General features: G+C 27.8%; 1 protein-coding gene across 2 annotated transcripts in view; it reads right to left on the reverse strand.

The window, feature by feature from the left end:
* Positions 1-699: 699 nt before the first annotated feature.
* KdelR (ER lumen protein-retaining receptor) overlaps positions 700-20,538 on the reverse strand; it is a 90,429-nt gene continuing 70,590 nt past the window's right edge. Inside the window, exon 5 of one of the 2 annotated variants that reach the window (XM_075374831.1) lies at positions 700-1,842. In XM_075374831.1, coding sequence (XP_075230946.1) covers positions 1,808-1,842 — 35 coding nt within the window. In that variant the 3' untranslated portion in view covers positions 700-1,807. Of the gene's footprint in view, positions 1,843-9,537; positions 15,082-20,538 lie in introns of those variants that run through there. The other variant, XM_075374830.1, reaches the window with a different exon arrangement.

Below are 20,538 nucleotides of genomic sequence, written 5' to 3' on the forward strand. Positions count from 1 at the left end.
AAACATTCTTCTTTATAGGTGTCCTTTATTTCCTGACAGTCACAGGGGCTGATAAACTACATCAAGACAATATAAAATCACAGAACACTGCTCCTTTTTTATATCTATAGTCACAACACGAAAAACCACACACATTGGATTGTCAAATCAACACACATTCTTCAGACTGCTGCTGAACATAGACTAGTGAATGAAACATGTCTGGTACATTATTACAGTTATACAAGTTAAAATACACATCTACACTGTTGCCAGTTTGCCTCAACATGTCTCCACTGTTATCCATTAGATAATGGTATAGACATGACAGGATGTTAAGTCGACATAATTTTAAACATTTGACGACCACTGTTGTATTATATTATGTTAATAAACAAATTTACATGACAAAGAAGTTTTAATTTTATTGAGATAACATACATTTTTTAAGTTCCTAATGATAGGATTTTATTCTGAAAGTGCTTGAACGTATATATAAAAGAATTGTTGGCAAGTGGGTTTTTTAATTACTAATTATATAATCATACCAACAGGACATATTTGATAAAATTATTATAAATATATAATATGATAAAATAACTTTTGAAGTAAGGCTGTATGCACACAAGGATATAATTATCCTATATAACCAATTTCTGAGTTAAATGAATAGAATACTAGTTATGGAAATTTTCTTGTTTATTTTTGATGTAATTTATTAATTGTTTACTTAATGTACTATGGTTGAATAAAGCAGCAAAAATTATTTTTTGTAATGTTCATGGATCTGTATACATACAAGTATTTTAATAAATAAGATTTTTTAGTAGGTAGGAAAGCAGGTGAAACACTTTTAGAAAAAAACTACTATATGCAACAATAATTACTTTGCCAAGCCATGATCTTACAATGTTTCAAGATCAAATACTTTATTACAACATTCTAAAGCAATTCATCTACATTAAAGTACAATTATTTATATATTTTCATCGCTCTGGGTATTAAATAACTATCTTTATATGATTTAATCATGTATACATTTCTTTTTAATTAAACATTTCATTTATATAGTTCACTATTCCTTCTGACCACCATTAACAGTATTATTTTTTTATCTGCTGCTGCTGCTACTGCATAAATCATTGCTCTTTGATTTAAATGAAGCATAATAATTTTTCAGTTTTTTCTTTCAAAACTGATAAATTACATTTGATTGTAACAAAATATGAAATTTAAAATTCTTAAAGAAATGAAACATACCTAGTTAAGTTATGGAGCATATACATCATTTTAGTGCTTATATTATTCAAGTTATATGCTATAAAATGAATGTATTATACGAGATCTTACAAACCAAAACATTCTGAATAATTATTAGCTATTATCTGTATATTCTGCACAAATATGGTTAGATTACAACATATACAAAACATTCTTTGAAAATAAAACAAAATATAATTAAAGCAGTAAACAGACACAAAAATACTCCATAAAAAGTTATTAAATCAAACAAAAAACTTTCCCAGACCGTAAATCTAAATAATAGCTGGAACATTATCAATCAATAAAAAATAACCTTAAAAATTGGCTTTAATTTTTTTTATATGCTATTCGGTCAACACCTTTGAATTTCTATGAACATGTGTATCTTACTACACATTATTCAGTATTTATGTTCATTTTTTCCGGTATCATACTGTTATACTCAATCAATTATTTTTCATAATATTTAACTTATATACATTAAAGTAATTTAGAAAAATAACATACTATAATGTACTTATAATAATACAGATTGTAATCTTCAGAACTTCAGTGATTATTCTTCTTAAGCTGGAAGTTTTAATTTATGCCCTTTTAATACTGAAACAAAACACAGCAAAAATTTAATTTTTAAAGAAAATATATTTCACCAATATATATATAAAAATACACAGTTTAATCTTGATAATGAAATTTTCTAGCATATTTGTAATTTATAATAATCATTATATGCTCCACCCAGAACATCTTCAAAAATACTGTAAAAAAATAAATTATAACTGGAATTGTTCAACACTTAAGAATTAAGTAAAAATTCATAAAATTGTACATAAAAATATGATTTTCCACTACAACACTAAGAGAATAAAAAAATCCAAAAATCATACAAATATTTTACAATACCAATCCAAAAATCATTCACTATGAAAAAACTTTTTATTGATAAAAATTATCTATTCTTATTGATGTTATTCTGTCTGAGGGGGGAAAAAGAACCATTACATGATTTACAATTCCTTGCTAAAAATGTAACTCGTGCTGCTTAGATTTTGTACAAGAGCTGATAGTAGCAAAAACTTAGAACCTTCAGGCTGATTTCATGAAAGTATGAATCAATAACAAAAATTCGTAACATAGCAATTTCTTGAAATAAAAATTCAAAAGTGGGTAGTCAAAAATATAAATAAAATCATTTAATACAATATTATACAGAGTAAGTGAAATTTTAATTAGTTAAAATTAATAAATTAGAATAACATATGGAGTTTTGGGCTTTAAAAATCAAGAGTAGATCCCATATTTATAGTGTAGCAGTAATGAAGAATAATGAAATGAAATGTGGAATTGTATTAAAAGAAGTAAAAGGAGAGGTTGCATATAAATGAGAAAAAATCTGAAATATGGAACTTTCATGTGCCACACTCAGATTTGTTGGAGATAAGAGCTCTCAGAGAGTATAGAGATAAATTGCTTCCTGATGAAAATAAAAGATGTAACAACGATGATTGCAAGTGAACAGAGATAACGGGAAAATACATTAGTTTAGGGGCACTTGAATATACAGAATGAAATAACAAAACAGGTTGAAATTGAACGAAAGAACTTGGAGATACTAATCAACTAAAGATACACCACATGCAGAATGGTATTAGGAGATGTTAAGGATGGTGAAAAGTCTTAATTTTCTAATAAGTACAAAAATGAATGAGCAGGAAATACATGATAAGTTACAGAGCAGACCATGGAGGCACAACTATTCTTGAAAAGTCTGGGAAATTTGAATACATCTTCTAAATTAATTGAAAGAGAAATGATACAAATTTTTTTCATTAATAGTACATATAATCTCTTCCTGCCTTTTTATGTAAATCATGGGTTATCAAGGATGCAGGATACTAAGTACAGTCTAGTTTGGTGTAATTAACTTCCAGAATGACCACAGAAAAACGAGTTAATGAAATACACATACTACACTGAAATTTTACCGTTATTGTAATAAGCTAAATTTATCATAATTCTCAAAAGGATCTTGAATAAAAATAGTAACAGAGATTTGGAAAAATCAATTAAGTAAATTATAATAAAAATCTTCAAACCTTTTTTATAAAAGTTAAGCAGCAGCAGAAACTATAATTTCAAGCATTTTTCTGTAAACTGATAAAAATTTGGTAGAAATGAGTAAGTACCATTAAGAAGTATAAATAATTTTTAATACATAATAATTAATTTTTTAAAATGTATATTATTTCCTTAATTAAAAAAAAATTAATTTTCCTTTAATGTTTGAATCGGTTCACTCTTGAATTGCTACATTAGTACAAAGTTTGATACACATGAAGACAAGGTCTTCCTTGATCAAACATATTGAAATGGATTTAGTGGGGGCCAAAAAAATATTTTTATTAGTCAAAAAATGTTCAAGATTATAATTCTTTCCTTTTCAAATTAAGGAAGAAACACATCGCATCTGAAACCTCATGATTATTAAAATACATCCTATTAAATTCTGGATTGGACCTGAATTGGAGAACACAAAAATATGGATACATGAAATAAGATTATATACATTATTTGTTTGCATTCACTGAAAAGTGAAAGAGATAATCCTCACACTCAGCAAACTTATTATAAGGATTTCAACGTACTAATTATTTTTTTTTTAAATAACAAATGAAAGCATATAACCTAATTATTGTTTCATTTATTTTTGTTTTAACAACATATACTTCGTATTTTAACTTTTAGGTGCCTAACTTATTGCATTCCTTCCCGACACATCAAGTACATTATTTTTTATCACATTCTACCATATGTTGTCATTTATAAACTAAAAGAAGGTAATTTAAGAATAGTATTGTGTACAGAAATACTGAGCATTTCAGGTCTTTACTTTCTAATTTTACTGAAATTTAATAAAAGCTGATAAGTAAGGTTATGTATTTTGATAATATTTACATTCTTTTATTTGTACTTCAGTTTTTTAACTAATTATTTGTTCTTTTTTTTGTTTGCAATTTTTTGATTATATGTGAGTTATTTGGTTAACATTTTATTTTATTTTTATTTCATATGTATGAATTTATTAATTTTTAAAATATTGTGCAAGCATGTAAAATACGATATAGTTTGGTGCTGAATACTTTTTTTTGTAAAAATAGATTTATTTTTTTAAGGATTAGTGCATTTTTGCACAATATCTCAATATTTTTTAGACTGTTTGAAGTTTTCAATAACAATTTTAAAATGGCTGGGTCTAATCTTCAAGAGACAATGGTTCTGATCTAGATAAAAATATTTATTTGTAATTATGAACAGGGTCTCGCTCTTAAAAAGCAACTATAAAATTTATTACTCAATTTCATTTCTACAGGTAATTTTTTTAAACACTATTAAGATCACAAGCATAACAAGAACTTCATTATAATGATTTTAATGTTTTAAGTCACATTCATATGAATTAAAAAAATAAAACTGATTTTTTAAGACATCTACTGAATTGTCAATTTTGTGTAAATTAGTCATGTAGTGAACAACTTGTGAAGAAATAATATGCTGAAAGCTTAATAGACATAATAGAAAATTTTAATCTAGGTCCCAAAAGTCTTAAGTCTTTTCCTGTACCTTTTTACTTCCTTATACGAAGTAATGGAAGTACTGTGATCACAAAAAATTTCGGTCTTCAGATTTCATCTCCTTATTTCTTTTTATGTTATCTTTTAGCTCATTACTCCTCTGATATTGTTGGACAATATTCTCCCTAAGTCGGAGTTGAACAAAATTCATTTATTTGTTTTTTGTTGCCAATAATTTAGTTGCTCTTTGGTTTGATATAATTCTTCTGATCTTAATTTATGCACATGTTCCATAGTTTTCAAATTTTCTTTCTCTTTATATTCATCATTCTCTCTTAATTTTTTTATTCTTTCCTTGGTCTTAACGCTTTCTTCCTCTTTATATTTATCATCTCTTAATCATTTTGTTCTTTGGTTTTAACATTTTCTTCCTCTTTATATTTATCATCTTCTCTTTTATTTTTCCCTTGTTCTTAATATTTTCTTTGAAAATAAAACAAAATATAATTAAAGCAGTAAACAGACATAAAAATGCTCGATAAAAAAGTCATTAAACAATCCAAAAACTTTCCCAGACCGTAAATCTAAATAATAGCTGGAACATTATCAATCAATAAAAAATAACCTTAAAAATTGGCTTTAATTTTTTTTATATGCTATTCGGTCAACACCTTTGAATTTCTATGAACATGTGTATCTTACTATACATTATTCAGTATTTATGTTCATTTTTTCCGGTATCATACTGTTATACTAAATCAATTTTTTTTTCATAATATTTAACTTATATACATTAAAGTAATTTAGAAAAATAACATACTGTAAAGTACTTTTAATAATACAGATTGTAATCTTCAGAAGTACCCTTCATATTCTTGTCGTTTTTTGAGATATATTTCTTCATGTTATTTTTCTTTTTCTCTTTTGGATTATTCACCAAATAATCCAATAATAAAAACTGAGTATTTTACACTGTTAGGTTGGTATTAACATTTGTAACCAGTATACAGGACTTCACTAATAGTTTAATTATTAACTTGTTTATACAATACACCAGAAATCTAACACTTTTGTTAATCAGTAACTCACAAAGATATGAATAATACTTATCTAGTAATACAAGTAATAAAGGGACTTAAACTCTATCCTAATATTTCATGTAAGATTGTTGAATTAATAATTGTATAAGTATTTGATGTTAATAAAAACTGTATTTTAGCAATTGTGTAAATGTCCACTTTATTAAAGAATTGGAGCATAGTATCTCACTTTCAAATTATATAACTTTAAATGAAGTGCAGTAAAAAATGTGTATATATAATTTAATAGCCACACAAGGAAGTCATGTGATGTCCACATCAGATTTTTTCCAGTAACATTTTTGTCTCAAATTCTTGACTTATATTCTATCACTGATTAAAATAATAATCAAATCTGGATAGGAAGGTAAACAGTATCCCGATCTTATGGTCAATAAAAACATCTTGGGTACTGGCAGCTAGAAAATTAAGCGATGTGAAGTAAGATTAACTGGTTTCCATAGATCACCAAGTAAAACTACACTGGTTGCAGTTTTTTTTCAGATGATAAACTTCATGACGTCAGTATATTATAAAAAAATAGGCTTAAGTGATTCAGCTACTCAGTCAAAAATGGAAAATTTAAACAGAGCTATCTAACTTCCAACGGCCTAGAGGTACAGATTTATTAATGACCACTTTCAATTGTTCATTTTTAATTCTTACTTTACATCCATTTATTATTAAGATACTACTCTCTCTTAGGTTCCAGACATTGTAGCAGCATCAGCAGATAACAAGGCAAGGTAGTAACGCTTCATAAATATACTCCTGTTATAAAAACACCTGAATAGTTTTTTCTAATAAGCAAATTGATGAATCGTGACATCTTACAATCTTCTAATCAAAACGTTTAAAAAAAACTGTCAGATACCATAAACAGTATTAGAAATTAAAAAGGTTAAAATTCAATCAATAAAAAAAAAAAAATCATTTAAAAATCCAGTCACAAGTAGTGCTGAACTTTTACAATTATGGAGGGGGGTAAAACTTGCACTTAGATGGGTTATACACAACTTCTGAATAACTGATCAATAGCCATAGCAGTAGATAATTAAAAAAATAATCCCTTTCAGCATGCCGGAAGGCAGAGATAGATTTCACTAGTGCTAAGTAGGAGATAAAAAAAATTTCCATCTTAAAGTTAAGAAAAACTTCAAATTTACTCAATATGACAATGGTCGCATGTGAAAAGAGTTTCACATGTTTAGCATACGACAAGCTCAATCTTCTTACAATTTCAACATTTTGGTTATCCATTACCGAATGGTCATATCAAAAATTGTTTTCAGACAAAAGTGTTAGGTAATGTTTAGAGGGTTAATGACCACTTTAAACCGACTGGATACTGTGCCTATTAAGGGAAGTATGATTTTTTGTCTTCACATCATCATTTTTTCCACCCTCAGGGCCAATAGTTGGTGATATCAAAAAACTTTATTTAAGTTTTATGCCCTTACCCAAAGAATAGTAGGAACTTTAAACGAATTTGATATTTTATTTAATAAGAAAGTTACAGCGATATTGTGTTTTTATAAAAAAGCCTCCCAATTTCCACCCCCATGGTCCGATTTTTCCCATTAACAAACTCGACTGAGATTTTGGGTCATTATGTTTTATATATCAATTTGAAAGTGATTGGCGTAAAATGACGGCTGTTATTGTGTCCACAAGAAAAAAAAAATATACATAAACTGACAAGGTTTTGGGGTATGGAGGATGTGAAACATGAAGATATGTCAAAATTTTCCCTAAATCGAATCATGGTACCCATTACAATAGATAGCTTTCTTATGAAATCTACCTGAACACTAAATTTTCATGTTCATTTTTGTTAATCATTTTGCTGGTTCAAACTTAGTTGTTTTCTAAATAAAATTTAATCAAATCAATATGAAAACATACTAAATAAGATCTACTATTATAAATTAAACTGCATATAAATTATATCAATCCATTATCAATTTTGTACAGAGGCAATATTGCATAAACTTATAATCTAAAAAAATATCCAATTAAAAGAGATTTTAGGTTATTCGTAATTAAAATTTTATTTATTATTGTTAATGTACTTCCACTTTGAATTGTACGTGTGATGAAATTAAAATGCAAATAGATTTTCAAATTAAAAATAATGAACATAACTAAAATTGATGTTTTATATAAGAGGGACGTTCAGTAATTAATGAGACAGATTGATGTAGAGAAAAAACAGTTCATAGGGTCAACTTGGCAACATATTTAATTAGCTGTTTGATCATAAATAATCTACATGTAACCTCTTTTGTTGATTTCAGAACGTCAACTCTGCTTGAAAAATGTATGCTGGAAGAGCATTGTTCAGCAATAAGATTTTTGCTATCAGTTGGTGTGAAACTGGCAAAACTTTCCTCAAGAATGTTGAAACAGTACGGTGAAAAGTGATTTAATCTGCAGTAACATGTCAAGTGGGTGAAACAGTTTAATTCAAGCAAAACAAGTCTGACTGATCTCTAGTAGTCTAAGTTTCAACTACTGTGCTGCAAAATCACAAATGATCTTATTCGTGAACACAGGCGAGTCAAAATTTCCCAAACTGCTAGTTTGTATAATATTAGTGTTGAAACTGCGCATGCAATCAATCATGATGCGCTGAATTATTGCAAAACATGTTCAAGTTTGGTTCCAAGACAATTGACCCATAAAGAGACCTGGATTCGCATTTGTTTGAGCTCAAGGAACAGTTAAAAGGGAAGGTAATAATTTTTTAGATCTTTTTAGATTTTTTAGATCTTATAATAACCTATGATTAAAGGTGAATATGCAATTTAGAGACCGAATCCAAATGGCAAAGTCTTGAGTGAAAACAACCAGATTCGCCCACCAAAAAAATTCAAAACTCATGAGTCAGCCAGTAAAAGTGATGTTGATGGTCTTCTGGGACCCAATTTTTAGTGACTATTTAGCAGAACAATGTACCATGAACACCAAGTACTATTCTAACATGCTCCAACAGAAAGTGAGACATGCGATAAGATGAAAACATCAGGGCGCTCTCTCAAAAGTGTGATATTCTTGCATGACATTGCAAGAATGGGAAAAATGAAATCTATGAGAAGTTGGATTGGGAGGTGTTGACATATCCTCCTTACAGCCCAGATCTCATCCCATCCGATTTTCAATTGTTCAGCCCACTCAAAGACTTTTTATGTGGCAAGAAGTTCAACAATGAGCGGTCAAAAGAGCGGTACACAAATGGTTCATCAAAGAGCAAGGTAAAGACTTCTATGCTGCGGGAATCAAAAAGCTCACAGAATTATAGACAAGTGTCTAATGGAGACTATGTTGAAAATTGTCATTCAGTAAATTGTTTTTTTCTCTCGTTAATTATTGAACATCCCTTGTATATAAAAAAACCAGTGTCCAACTTAGCTGTTATGCACAAATATAATACAAACATAAAAACTAAATAAATAACCCTTTTTTTTTAGATGAGGAATTAAAATTAAACCCAAAAACTTATCAATGGATGAGTGAATCCAAATACAATGATCTAACAACATAAAAGATTCATATTAGTTTACAAACAATTCATTACTTATTAATAGAAACTAAAATAATTAGGATTCTAGTGTAATACTCACAACATAAAAAAAATCAAGAAATCAACCGTACATAAATCAGTTTATTTTAAATAAAATTATATAAATACAGTCACATTAGCTAAGTAATAATTCTGTGCTTTTTTTTTAGTTGACCAACTTTAAATTAAAGAAAAAACCTTAATGATTACAAAATGGAAGAAATACTCTCTTCTACATGGTACAAGAGATTAGAGTTCAAGTAGACCAAAAAAAAAAACTTTATTTATACAATCATGACTAAAGAAACACCAATCAGAGAAGAAAATAGTTGCCAGGTAGATTGAATATAATTACAAAAGATATACATACATAGCAAAGATTAAAATAATGAAACCCATACAGTACAAAATCCTTCTAAAATATTCACAATAAATGTAGTAACATATCTCTGAAATATAAAGATAGTGATATTTTAAAAAATTCATTTATCAATTGACTAAAAAAAAAAAATACAGCATTTGAGTACTCATAAATGAAAATGCATTCAGTGTCCATAAAAAAAGAATTTCTATCCCCGTTTTAATGTCCTGATTGTTTATAAATATATTTACTTATTCAGTCAATCGACTCGATAGATAGTATTTTGTGCGAATTAAAATATGTAATGCAGATTAAAATATGTAAAGTGCATTTATCAATATCAATTTTAAAGATAAAGGTCTTTTTTTAAATATAAATAATTTCTAGTAAAAAAAAATGCATACAGAATCTTTATATATATATATATATAAATCGCAACCACTATCATTAAATACAGTAAATTTTAAACTATTTACAGAATTAAAAAAAAAGAGAAAACTAATAGCATTACATTATGAAAATCATAAAGATAATAAAACAATACAGTAAGCCAAGTAACAGCAAATTTTTAAAACCTTGCTGTAATTACAATTTGATAAGAAAAAACTTCTTTCTTCGTTAAGAACTTTTGTTCTCTCCACAAAATTTGCCATCACTGCCGACTTCCTTTTATACTAATACTTTGTAAACATTGATTTATTTGTATTTTCCAAAAAAAAAACAATCCAGAAAAAGAAAACAGCAGCATTCAATTGTGCAGACTTCACTTGACATCACCCATTAGTTTGTAACAGAAAAAAATTATGATTTTTCAAGACTTGACACCGTTTCTAAACCAGTTTTTATTTTTAACACTGTGCTAACCTTAGGTGGATTAGTCTTCCATAAAAAACAGTGTTTTTTAACACTGCTGTGAGTTTAACCACTGTGACTAAGGTAATTAGAATATCTTCTCTTAAGTTTTCCTATATCTCTCCTAAGAGGTAAATGAACTGACTCTGCAGGAGAATGTCACAATGATAATCAACATTTAGTAGCAAAGTATTCATTATTAATGTACATTTTTTATTGCACAAAAAGTTAATTGAACATTGTAAATAAGTGTGAAATGTCTCTCTGGAATGAACTGCCAGAATAACGACAAATTTATAAGTTATAAAAATAAATGAATAAAATGAATCTTTTATTAGTGATAAAACAAATTTTATTTTTAATTAAGACAATATTTATTTCCCTTTTTGATGTGCGACATCATATTGTTCTAAAAGTATAAATACTACAACTAGATATTCCAAGCATTTGATTTTTTATTCTATCTGTTCATTAAGATTTCATTTCATACATTAAAAAAAACAAAAACAACAAAAAACAGTTATTTTACACCTGTAGCATATCGTTTACTCTTTTGATCAGATTTGAATGTAGAAACCTGGCTTAATCAATTAGGTTTTTATCTTTACTATCAGTATCCCAGGCAACCTTTACATGTATTTTAACCAGGGTGAATGATCAGGAATCAAACCTGAGATCAGCTAGAAGCCATTATGCTATCAACTGTGACTGGCCTACACCTTACATATAAGCTGACCTTTCCATACTTAGAGAAGGGATCCAGAGAGTTTACTATCTTACCAAAATAAAACAGCTTAATTTTCACTACTAAATTAGTAACTTTATTTGACAAATTTGTTGAGATATTAAAATATTTACAAATAACATTTTCACAGGAACAACAGCCAAACTTAGATACATGTGTTTTACTTTAGCTGTCTATACTGCTAGAGATTGATTACAAATCTTGGAAATTGTTGTCAGGGGGCTTCAAAAAATGTAATTTAATATGTTATAGTTTGAAATTAGTCCCATTCACTCCAATTTAAATAATGTCTACTGTTCTTGAGTTAGGATTTAATGAAAATTAAAAAAAAATTCATGTAAATTGTGTACATAATGTAAAAACCTTTGCAGTGTTTCAGTAAAACTGGGCTTTGTACCAAAGTAAGAAAATTTATTAATTTATGATTCTACCCTAAGACATGGTATAATTCTTTGAAAAAATTCAATGTTGAAGATTTATATTTATTTTGGACAGTTAAACGCTTCAACTTTTAAATTATTTTCAGTTTTTATCATTATATTAAAGTTTGTTAGTGCCACAAAATTTAAAGATATTTTGGATATATATGCCAATAAAGTAACCTACATGTATGCTTTAAACTATAAATTAATTTCAAAACAAAATTTGAATGAGACCATGAGAAACAGAAAAAAGTTCAAGATTACAGAATCCTGTTTAACAATGGTGTAAGAATAGACTACTTCTAAAAATGATTCAATAACAAAAATTTTTTAAAATTATTGAACTATTCAAAATTTTTTTATGGACTTTTTTACGGAATAAGTTATAAACATCATTACAGCTACAAAAAAAAAAGTACCTACCATATCATATTATTTCGCTTCAAATGCACAGTTTTTAATCCAGCTAGATAAATTTACTAAATTAATTTTTTTCCATCTAATGACTCAATCAACTGATGTACATTAACAGGTAAAACGGTTCTTGTTATATGAAATTATGAGCATTTAACTGATAAAATCAAATAAATAAATAAAAATAGATAAAAAACTAAGATTTTACTGTATTTTGTAAGAAAATAAAACATTAATTACATATGATATACAATAAAAGAATATTTAAATAATAAATGGTTAGCATTTGGCAGTTAAGGGCGGCATTTGGCAGTACAGGAATACTAAACAGTAATTAAAAACAATATATTCATTACTAATTATATTATGAAAGAAAATTAACTTAAATATTTCAAAATAACTGTTAAAAACGATTTTAATACTACAACCAAATTAAAAATGTACAACAATAACAATAATGATAATATATTATCAAGGCAAATTTTCAATACATGCTAATTTTTCTGGCCCTTGAACAAGTTTCATATCTGAACAACTAACTCATTTAGAAACTCATCCGTAATATCTTTTAGAAACTACAAAAAGTCTGATGTTTTAAATAGAAAAAGGAAAGAAGACGTTTAAGCAAAATTTCTGGTGCGATTAATGCGGGAAAATATAAAAGTGAGAGATCAGTATTCTACATTTGTGCATATTAATTTTTTAGGAATTTATAGTAAATAGCAAAATAAAATAGTAAATTGCAAACCATTATACATCGTCATGGAACAGAATCTTGGATATTAAAATAAAAAATTAAGTACAAAAAAAAAAATCAATGACTAGTTATTTTTTCTACTGCTGCATCAACTTTGAATTTAATCCGATAAGTAGTTAGCAAGCAGAGGTCAATTTGAAGTACACCAATAGATAAACTAAGTTTCTGTATTACGCTGTTTATCCTTTTGTTAATTAAGTTAAATTCTGACAGTATGTCAGATTCTGAGTAATAACCTATTTCCGCAGAACTGTATTGTTTAATGTATTTTTGAAAAATTAAAAAAACATTCTGTAAACAATGTATTCAATCATTGATTTAAATCAATCACAATATTTTCTCAGTAGTACAAAAAGTATGGTATATAACTCTATAAAATACCAATTAATAGACTCTTGCAAAATTTATGATACAAGCCTTGGTGAATGTATTATTAATAAATCAATTTCGGTACATCATGAATTTAACACTACAGCTATGATGATGTATGGAACAGAAATGATTTTGGGATTATGCTTCTGTTGCATAGTTTATAGCTTGTAGAGGGTAAGCAAGTACATTTTGGAATTTAGTACACTTCAGTTAATGTAAAGTAATATAAGTGGATTAATGTAAAATTATAATATGAATATACTATGAGAAGACAAACATAAAGACTAGAATAATCACAAAAAATTTGCAATGAATGTATCAAAAAAAAAATAAATCTGGATGCTAATTATTATTCTTTTGATGAACAACTGTATTTTGTTTTTTTTTTTTTTTAATAAAAATGCACCACAGGATTTTGAATACTTATTACAATTCGTTTCACTCAGCCAACCAAATGGAAAGGATGGATTAGCCTTATAGGTGTGTTTTTTTGAGATATCTTTTTACCTACAATAAAATCAACATACAGTGAGAATTCTCCTATCATACCATAAATTTTCCTGTTTTTCACAATTATCAAAAACAACATTTTTTTTTAACAGAAAACAAGTCTAGGAAATCTCTGAAAGCTTGAGAAAGACATTAATTATCTTTAAAATACTATAATTATTTCTGTATGACTACAAATATCTAACTAGTTGACAAAATTCATATTATATTAAACTCCAGGGCACTAAGATTTAAATGTATGGAAAGTATAATGTTAAGTATAATCAAACCCTATTGTTAACTCAACCTTATACCAGTTTAAAAAAAAAAAATCAATTTAGTATAATAATAAAAATATAAATAATAAAATCTGAAGCTATCATGAATAACAGAGATAGGCTTTAGCTGCAACATTCAGAAAGGATTAACAATTCTAAACTAAGTTAGTATCAAGGTGGATATAGTTTGTTAATGTAAATTTGAATATTCATTACACATCTAGGACCAGCAAAACCAGGATGTGTGAAAACTGCCTGAAGAAATCTGATAAAAAAACTTCAGATGCATATTTACTCAAAATTATATTATGCATTTTATTTTTTTTAAATATGCATGTATATAGTAATAATATTGATATACACATACAATTAATAATGCATACAACACTCTTCAGAAAAATGAAGTCCTAATAATCTAGAAATAATTATAATAATGTCCTTATTAATAATACAACATTGAAAGCATTATGCCTAAATAAAAGACAACTAGTGTCATACATATCATATAGTTCTTTCACACATTTTTCCGCAGAAAATTCACCCGCACATGTAAATATTAAAAATTTATGTAATAATAATTACAATAAAATTATCTATTAAGATTACAATATTATTAAATTTACTAGATAATTTAAATTTACAATAAATTATTACATATATATATATATTTTTTTTTATTAAACAAAGGTAAAAAAAAAAAAAAAAAAAAAAATTGTCTACAAATATAATAACTTTATCCCAAAATCTTCATAATTCTCTCATGTATTAAGATTTTATAATAATAAATATATTATAATAATAATTATTATTTTTTTAATTAATATTTTAAATCCCCAACTGATTTTTGTTTACCCGCCCATCATTTAAGGGAGTCATGTGGATAAGTGTTGAGCTAATTCATTTAGGCTGGAAGTTGTAGTTTCTGCCCTTTTAATACTGAAACAGAATTAAAACCAAGAAAAAATAAATTTCGCACAAAAATTAAAAAAAAAAAATAAAAAATAAAAAAATAAATCTACAACTTTTAAAAATAAGTCCTTAATATAGCTTCACTTTAGATATTTTCTGATGACCGATGAGATTTAATATATAATGTAATTTATTAATTTTTGAATTTTGTCTTTCAAGTTCATATTATTTTACTGAAATATTATTAGTACTACAAAAAGGAACATTTTGTATTATATATTTAAAAAAAAGAAAAAGAAATAGAATAAATATATCTAAATAAATTATAAATCTCATTTTGGAGGCATAAATTGTAACACTGGATGATATTATGTAGACTTTAGTCTATGTGAAAAAAAAAAGGTCTGTTGCATTGATGACAGCAGTTTATGCTAACAGTCCAAATGGTCAATTATCTAAACGTATTGAAGTACAACAAGCTGACACTAAAATGTATGAAAAATAAAAAACTATGTCACATTATGATAAGAGAAATGTTTTAGGGAAAGATCTGGGAAGATGCTGCTGCTTTTCTACAAATTATGTGCTTACTTGCCTGAGAATTGAGTATTTGAATCCTCAAAGTGTGGGGCCAGGGTACTATTTATTCAGAAAATGAAAAAAAAAATGCAATAAACAGATCCTGTAATATTTTTACTTCTAGCTAAACAAGACGGGGGAGATAATTGAATTTTCAAAGAAGTTTTAACCTCAAGAACTAAATTGCATTTTGGTAAACTCATAGAAAAATACTTGAGGGTATGGATAGGTTTTGACCTAAATGAGTTAAGATTAAAATTTGAAAAATATCAGAACTTGTGCAAACTCTAAATTCTGACTTTCAAGAGTATGATGAACAGGGTCTAATGTATTGTCACTGCTAGTAATGACAGTGATGTTGAAGATGAGATGGTTGATTATCTTTGTGCTTGACAGCGGCAGCATACAGCAATAACTGAACAGAAAGCCTTGCTAAGTTTGCTACGTGTGAATCTGCAGTTACTGTTCGAAGTTCTGTAGAAAGGTAATTGTGATCCTCCAAGAGATAGCATTCGTAGATGGCATAATTAGTTTGTAATGATCAGATGCCTGTGTTAAAGGTGTTATCAGATGACTAAGGGTGTATGAAGAAAATGTTGGATGTATCAGGGAGACTTTTTCTGTGTAGTCATAAAAAACCTGTTAGGAAGGCCGGCTGGTGATGACTGTGTGGAATGTTTCCTTAAAACATTACATTTATTTCAACTCTTACATTTGTTTCCATACTGTTTGGAAAAGGCTATAAAGCCTATCGACTATGCTGTGAGTGTCGACTTTGCAATCAACATGTTGCAGCGTTAAGATGATGACTTTCTATACTGTGTTTAGCGATGATTCACATTTCATGCTAGTGGAAAAATTAAAACACGTAATGACCATATCTGGAGTGTCAGAAAATCTACATGAACTCTTAGTAATGTGAAAGGGACTTCCCAAAATTAAATGTTTTCTGCGCAGTATCCCAACTGCAAGTTACAGGCCTTTCTTTTTTGCTGAAGCAAGTATGACAGTAATTGTTAATTTGAATATGCTGCATACATGATTCTTTCAACTGCAATACGAACCAGTGAAATTTATTTGGCAACAAGATGATACACTTCCTTAACTGGCATAACACTGTCTGGGATTTGATTTAATGATGTTTTCCCCAATCATTAGATCAGTCAGTATGGAGCCAATGAGAAAGCTTACTTGCAGAGGCCTCAAAGATCACCTGATCTGATCCCATATGATATTTTCCTTTGGGAATTTATGAAGGATCTTGTGTATGTGCCCCATCTACCTACTGAACTATCCAATTTGAAGCAAAGGATTGAAGCAGCTATCACTTTTATTACACCAGATATGCTGGTTAAAAACCTAGGTTAGTTGTGAGGTGTGACGTAAGGTGCTCACATCAAACAGTAAGAGTTGTTACTCTTATTTTATTTGTGATTCATGACTAAGTCAAATGATTAAATAGCTTTAAAACTATGATCTTTTTGTACACTCTGTATACTGTGTGAAAAACAAAAATGTAAAGGAAAATGTAAAAAGACTTTTCTAACTAAAAAGTATCAAAAAAAAAAATTACTGATTGATGGCTTGAATTAATTGACAAAGGGAACAAAATAAACATGCTTAAAGAAAAATATAAGCCAGAAGAATTCTCAATATAATTTCTCCTTGAAGTAGCTTATATATTTATTTATTCATTCATTCAATAGATAATTACAGGCTGTAGCTCAAATTCAAAATCTTTCAAATTAAAGTTGGAAACACTATTATGCCTTAGAAAGCAGAGGGGTGATAGTTATATAAACTGAACTGGACGTAATATGAAGATTAAAAAAAAAATTTGTATTACTTCAGGAATGCAGAACTAAAAAGTAGTAGCCAGCAAGACTACCCATTATACCAGAAGGCCTACAAGCACATAAAATAAATATGTTATAATCCTTAGTAGAGCAGTATTAATCTTTTAATATCATAAAAAATTCTTGTAAACTTTTATCCGCTTGACATAAAAAGGAACAAAGTGCAACAATTCTCTTATTTACCAAAGACTGTACTATAGCTTGCTAATACAACACAAAACAACAGAAATGGTAAAAATGTTCACTATGTCATCTCTAAGTAACTATTACAAAACTTGAGGTCTCCTTTGTTACATTCAATTTAAAATTACATTTTTGAGTGTCATGCATTTATTTGCCAATGATAAAGAAATAAAGGAGTGAATCTGTTTAAATTTTGGTGGTATGAATTTATGTGACTTTGTAATCCGATGTGGCCATTGGTATGCAAAACTAATCAAGTGAGTAATAAGGAAGACAGAAAATTGTTAAATGGACAATTCTGAGAAATTGTTTGATAAGGTTCTATTTTGCAAGTCCCAGCAACTGTTCTTGACAACTAAACTGTTACACTAATGTCTTCACTTTACTAATTAAACTAAAAAAAGATGCACAAAAGTGAACACATGTCTTTAAAAATACTTAATTAACAACTGGTGTTTATCCACATTTAAATGTTCCCGAACATTCTGGGTGAATTCTATGATATGCTCAATAATGCAACTGAAGAACTGATCATTATAAAAAAAAGTATGGAATTTGACACTATAGCTGGAAAGGCAATTCAACAGGCATTAAGAGGTCATACAGGTTACTAATTTATATACATGTATTTAATAAAATTTAGCAGCAACAACTTGACCTCTAAGAGATGGTTAAGTGGATTCCTAAATAACTTTTACAATCTACAAAAAGTTTTATAATTATAAATATATATAATAAATTTTTTTTGATTGACTGATCAATTTGTGAATACTTGTTAAAATTCACATCATAGCAAATGTGTAAAACAGCCAACATGTTACCAATCAATAACACAAATTTTTAAATCCACCCATAAATCGCACTGCACTTTACGTTAGAAATTTCGGCAAATACTAGCAACCAATAAATCATAAAAAGCTGCTAAACTTTTTAAATAGTTAGGTTTTAAATTAAAACTTATTACCTATTTCTAACTTCATTTTTGAAAATTAAAATGTTGATTTAATTCAAAAATTCTTATTTATGTTACGATGAAAAATAAAAAAATTATTTAATAAATTATAAAATTACTTTTATAATCTACTACGCTTATTAATCTATCGCTTTATTTTTATTCCCTAAGAAAGTTAAATAGGAATACAACAAAATCTAACATTTATTGTTTAAAAATTAATACATATTTAAAATTAACACAAGTTATAATATAAAACCACACAAAATGCCAGCCACCACCATATTTTAATATATTTCCCAGTACAATTAACTATTTTATAAGAAATGGCTTTTTAAAAATCTCAAAAGCATAACTATCATTTAAAAAACAAAACATGGCACTCACTATTTTTTTTGAGATGTTTAGAAGACTGCCGTTAGTGAAAATCTTGAATTATTTTTTTATTACTTTGCTAATGTAATTGTATTTTAAAACAAAATACAATATAATAATGTTAAAATAATAGACATTTGGAAAGTAAGATTCAAGGAAATTAAAAATACAGGACTTTTTTTTGTAGTTGCAGGGTTACTTACCTGATGGCACCTCATTCACATTCAGTGCTGCATATGTAGATAGTGTTTAAAATGGCTATGCCAGTTTTAACAAAGATGCCAAAATTTAACCAAGTATAAATAATTTTAATAAATTAATTTCATTTTATAAAAGGAAAGTGGCTACCAAAATGCATCACCAACATGCATGCCTCTTTCTACCACAAGGAAATATAATACATGTTGATGCTTTCTGTTAAGATATCAGAAATAATGCTTCAGGAACTACACATAAAGCAGCAAAGAATAATGACACAAGGAGTCTGGCTAATACTCAGTTACTGTAGAAGTAGTTACAGTAGAAGTTTTAACTCATCCTTTGGATAGTTTAAATCTTGTCTTAAGCAAAAGACGGTTCAGTGTCAAAGTAAAGAATGTATGGAAATGGAAACAAAGTTCAATGTAGAAAAAAAAATTTAAACCAATGCAGAAAGCAGGAAAGATAACTTGAGATAAGCGATGACATTTTGAATAAAGTAATACTCTTCATTATAATTTTCTGTACGATTAGAGGAGGCAGATTAAAGCACACAGGACAAAATGTAGCAGAAGAGAACACTTGGAAATTATTGGTATAAAAATTTGGTAAATTATAAAGGGAATCAAGGATCATATGAGACTGTGGCAGCTTGTTCATCTTTGCTAGCACTGTTGATCCATTTACATCGAAGATAGTATGAAAGCTACACGATATTTAGGAAGAACAAATAAGTGCCATGAAATGTAGTAAAATAATTTTAGTAGGATTTCATCCATGAAATAATGTTTAACGCTTGGGAATTGGGGCAAAAAAGTAGATGATGTTTAAAACATTATGGACAACATACTTCAGAGGGGCATCTCTTAATTGAGGCTCCAATTCTATTTATCAGAGTGGTAAAGATTATTGGCACTATCCTTCCTGTATAGGAGGCTGATAATTTGAAGCTATTTGAATAATTTGAACCAATTATATTTTAATGCAAATGGCTTCCTGATACTATCCCTTGCCATCATTCTGTCGTTGAATTCTCATCAAACAAACACTGGCCTTGACAATCCATGATGGTACAAGCAGCAAGTATACACTAATTACATGAACATGGGACATGGTTCCATACAAGCCCTGAATCAAGAAAGTTGCATTAGATACCTGGAAACTTCTATTAGATATCAAACTAATCTATTAACAATTCTATTTCTAAGAGGTATGAATCAAGAAACCTCAGTATGGTATGAGGTTTGAAACGGTATGAAACATCAGATCTACTGAAGATACTTTGTGGTTATTATTGAACCAATAAACCTATCTTATGTTCTATTGTAACATTAATTCTCT

This window comes from Lycorma delicatula, chromosome 9, assembly GCF_047948215.1.
Source record: "Lycorma delicatula isolate Av1 chromosome 9, ASM4794821v1, whole genome shotgun sequence".
Taxonomy (NCBI): Eukaryota; Metazoa; Arthropoda; class Insecta; order Hemiptera; family Fulgoridae; genus Lycorma; species Lycorma delicatula.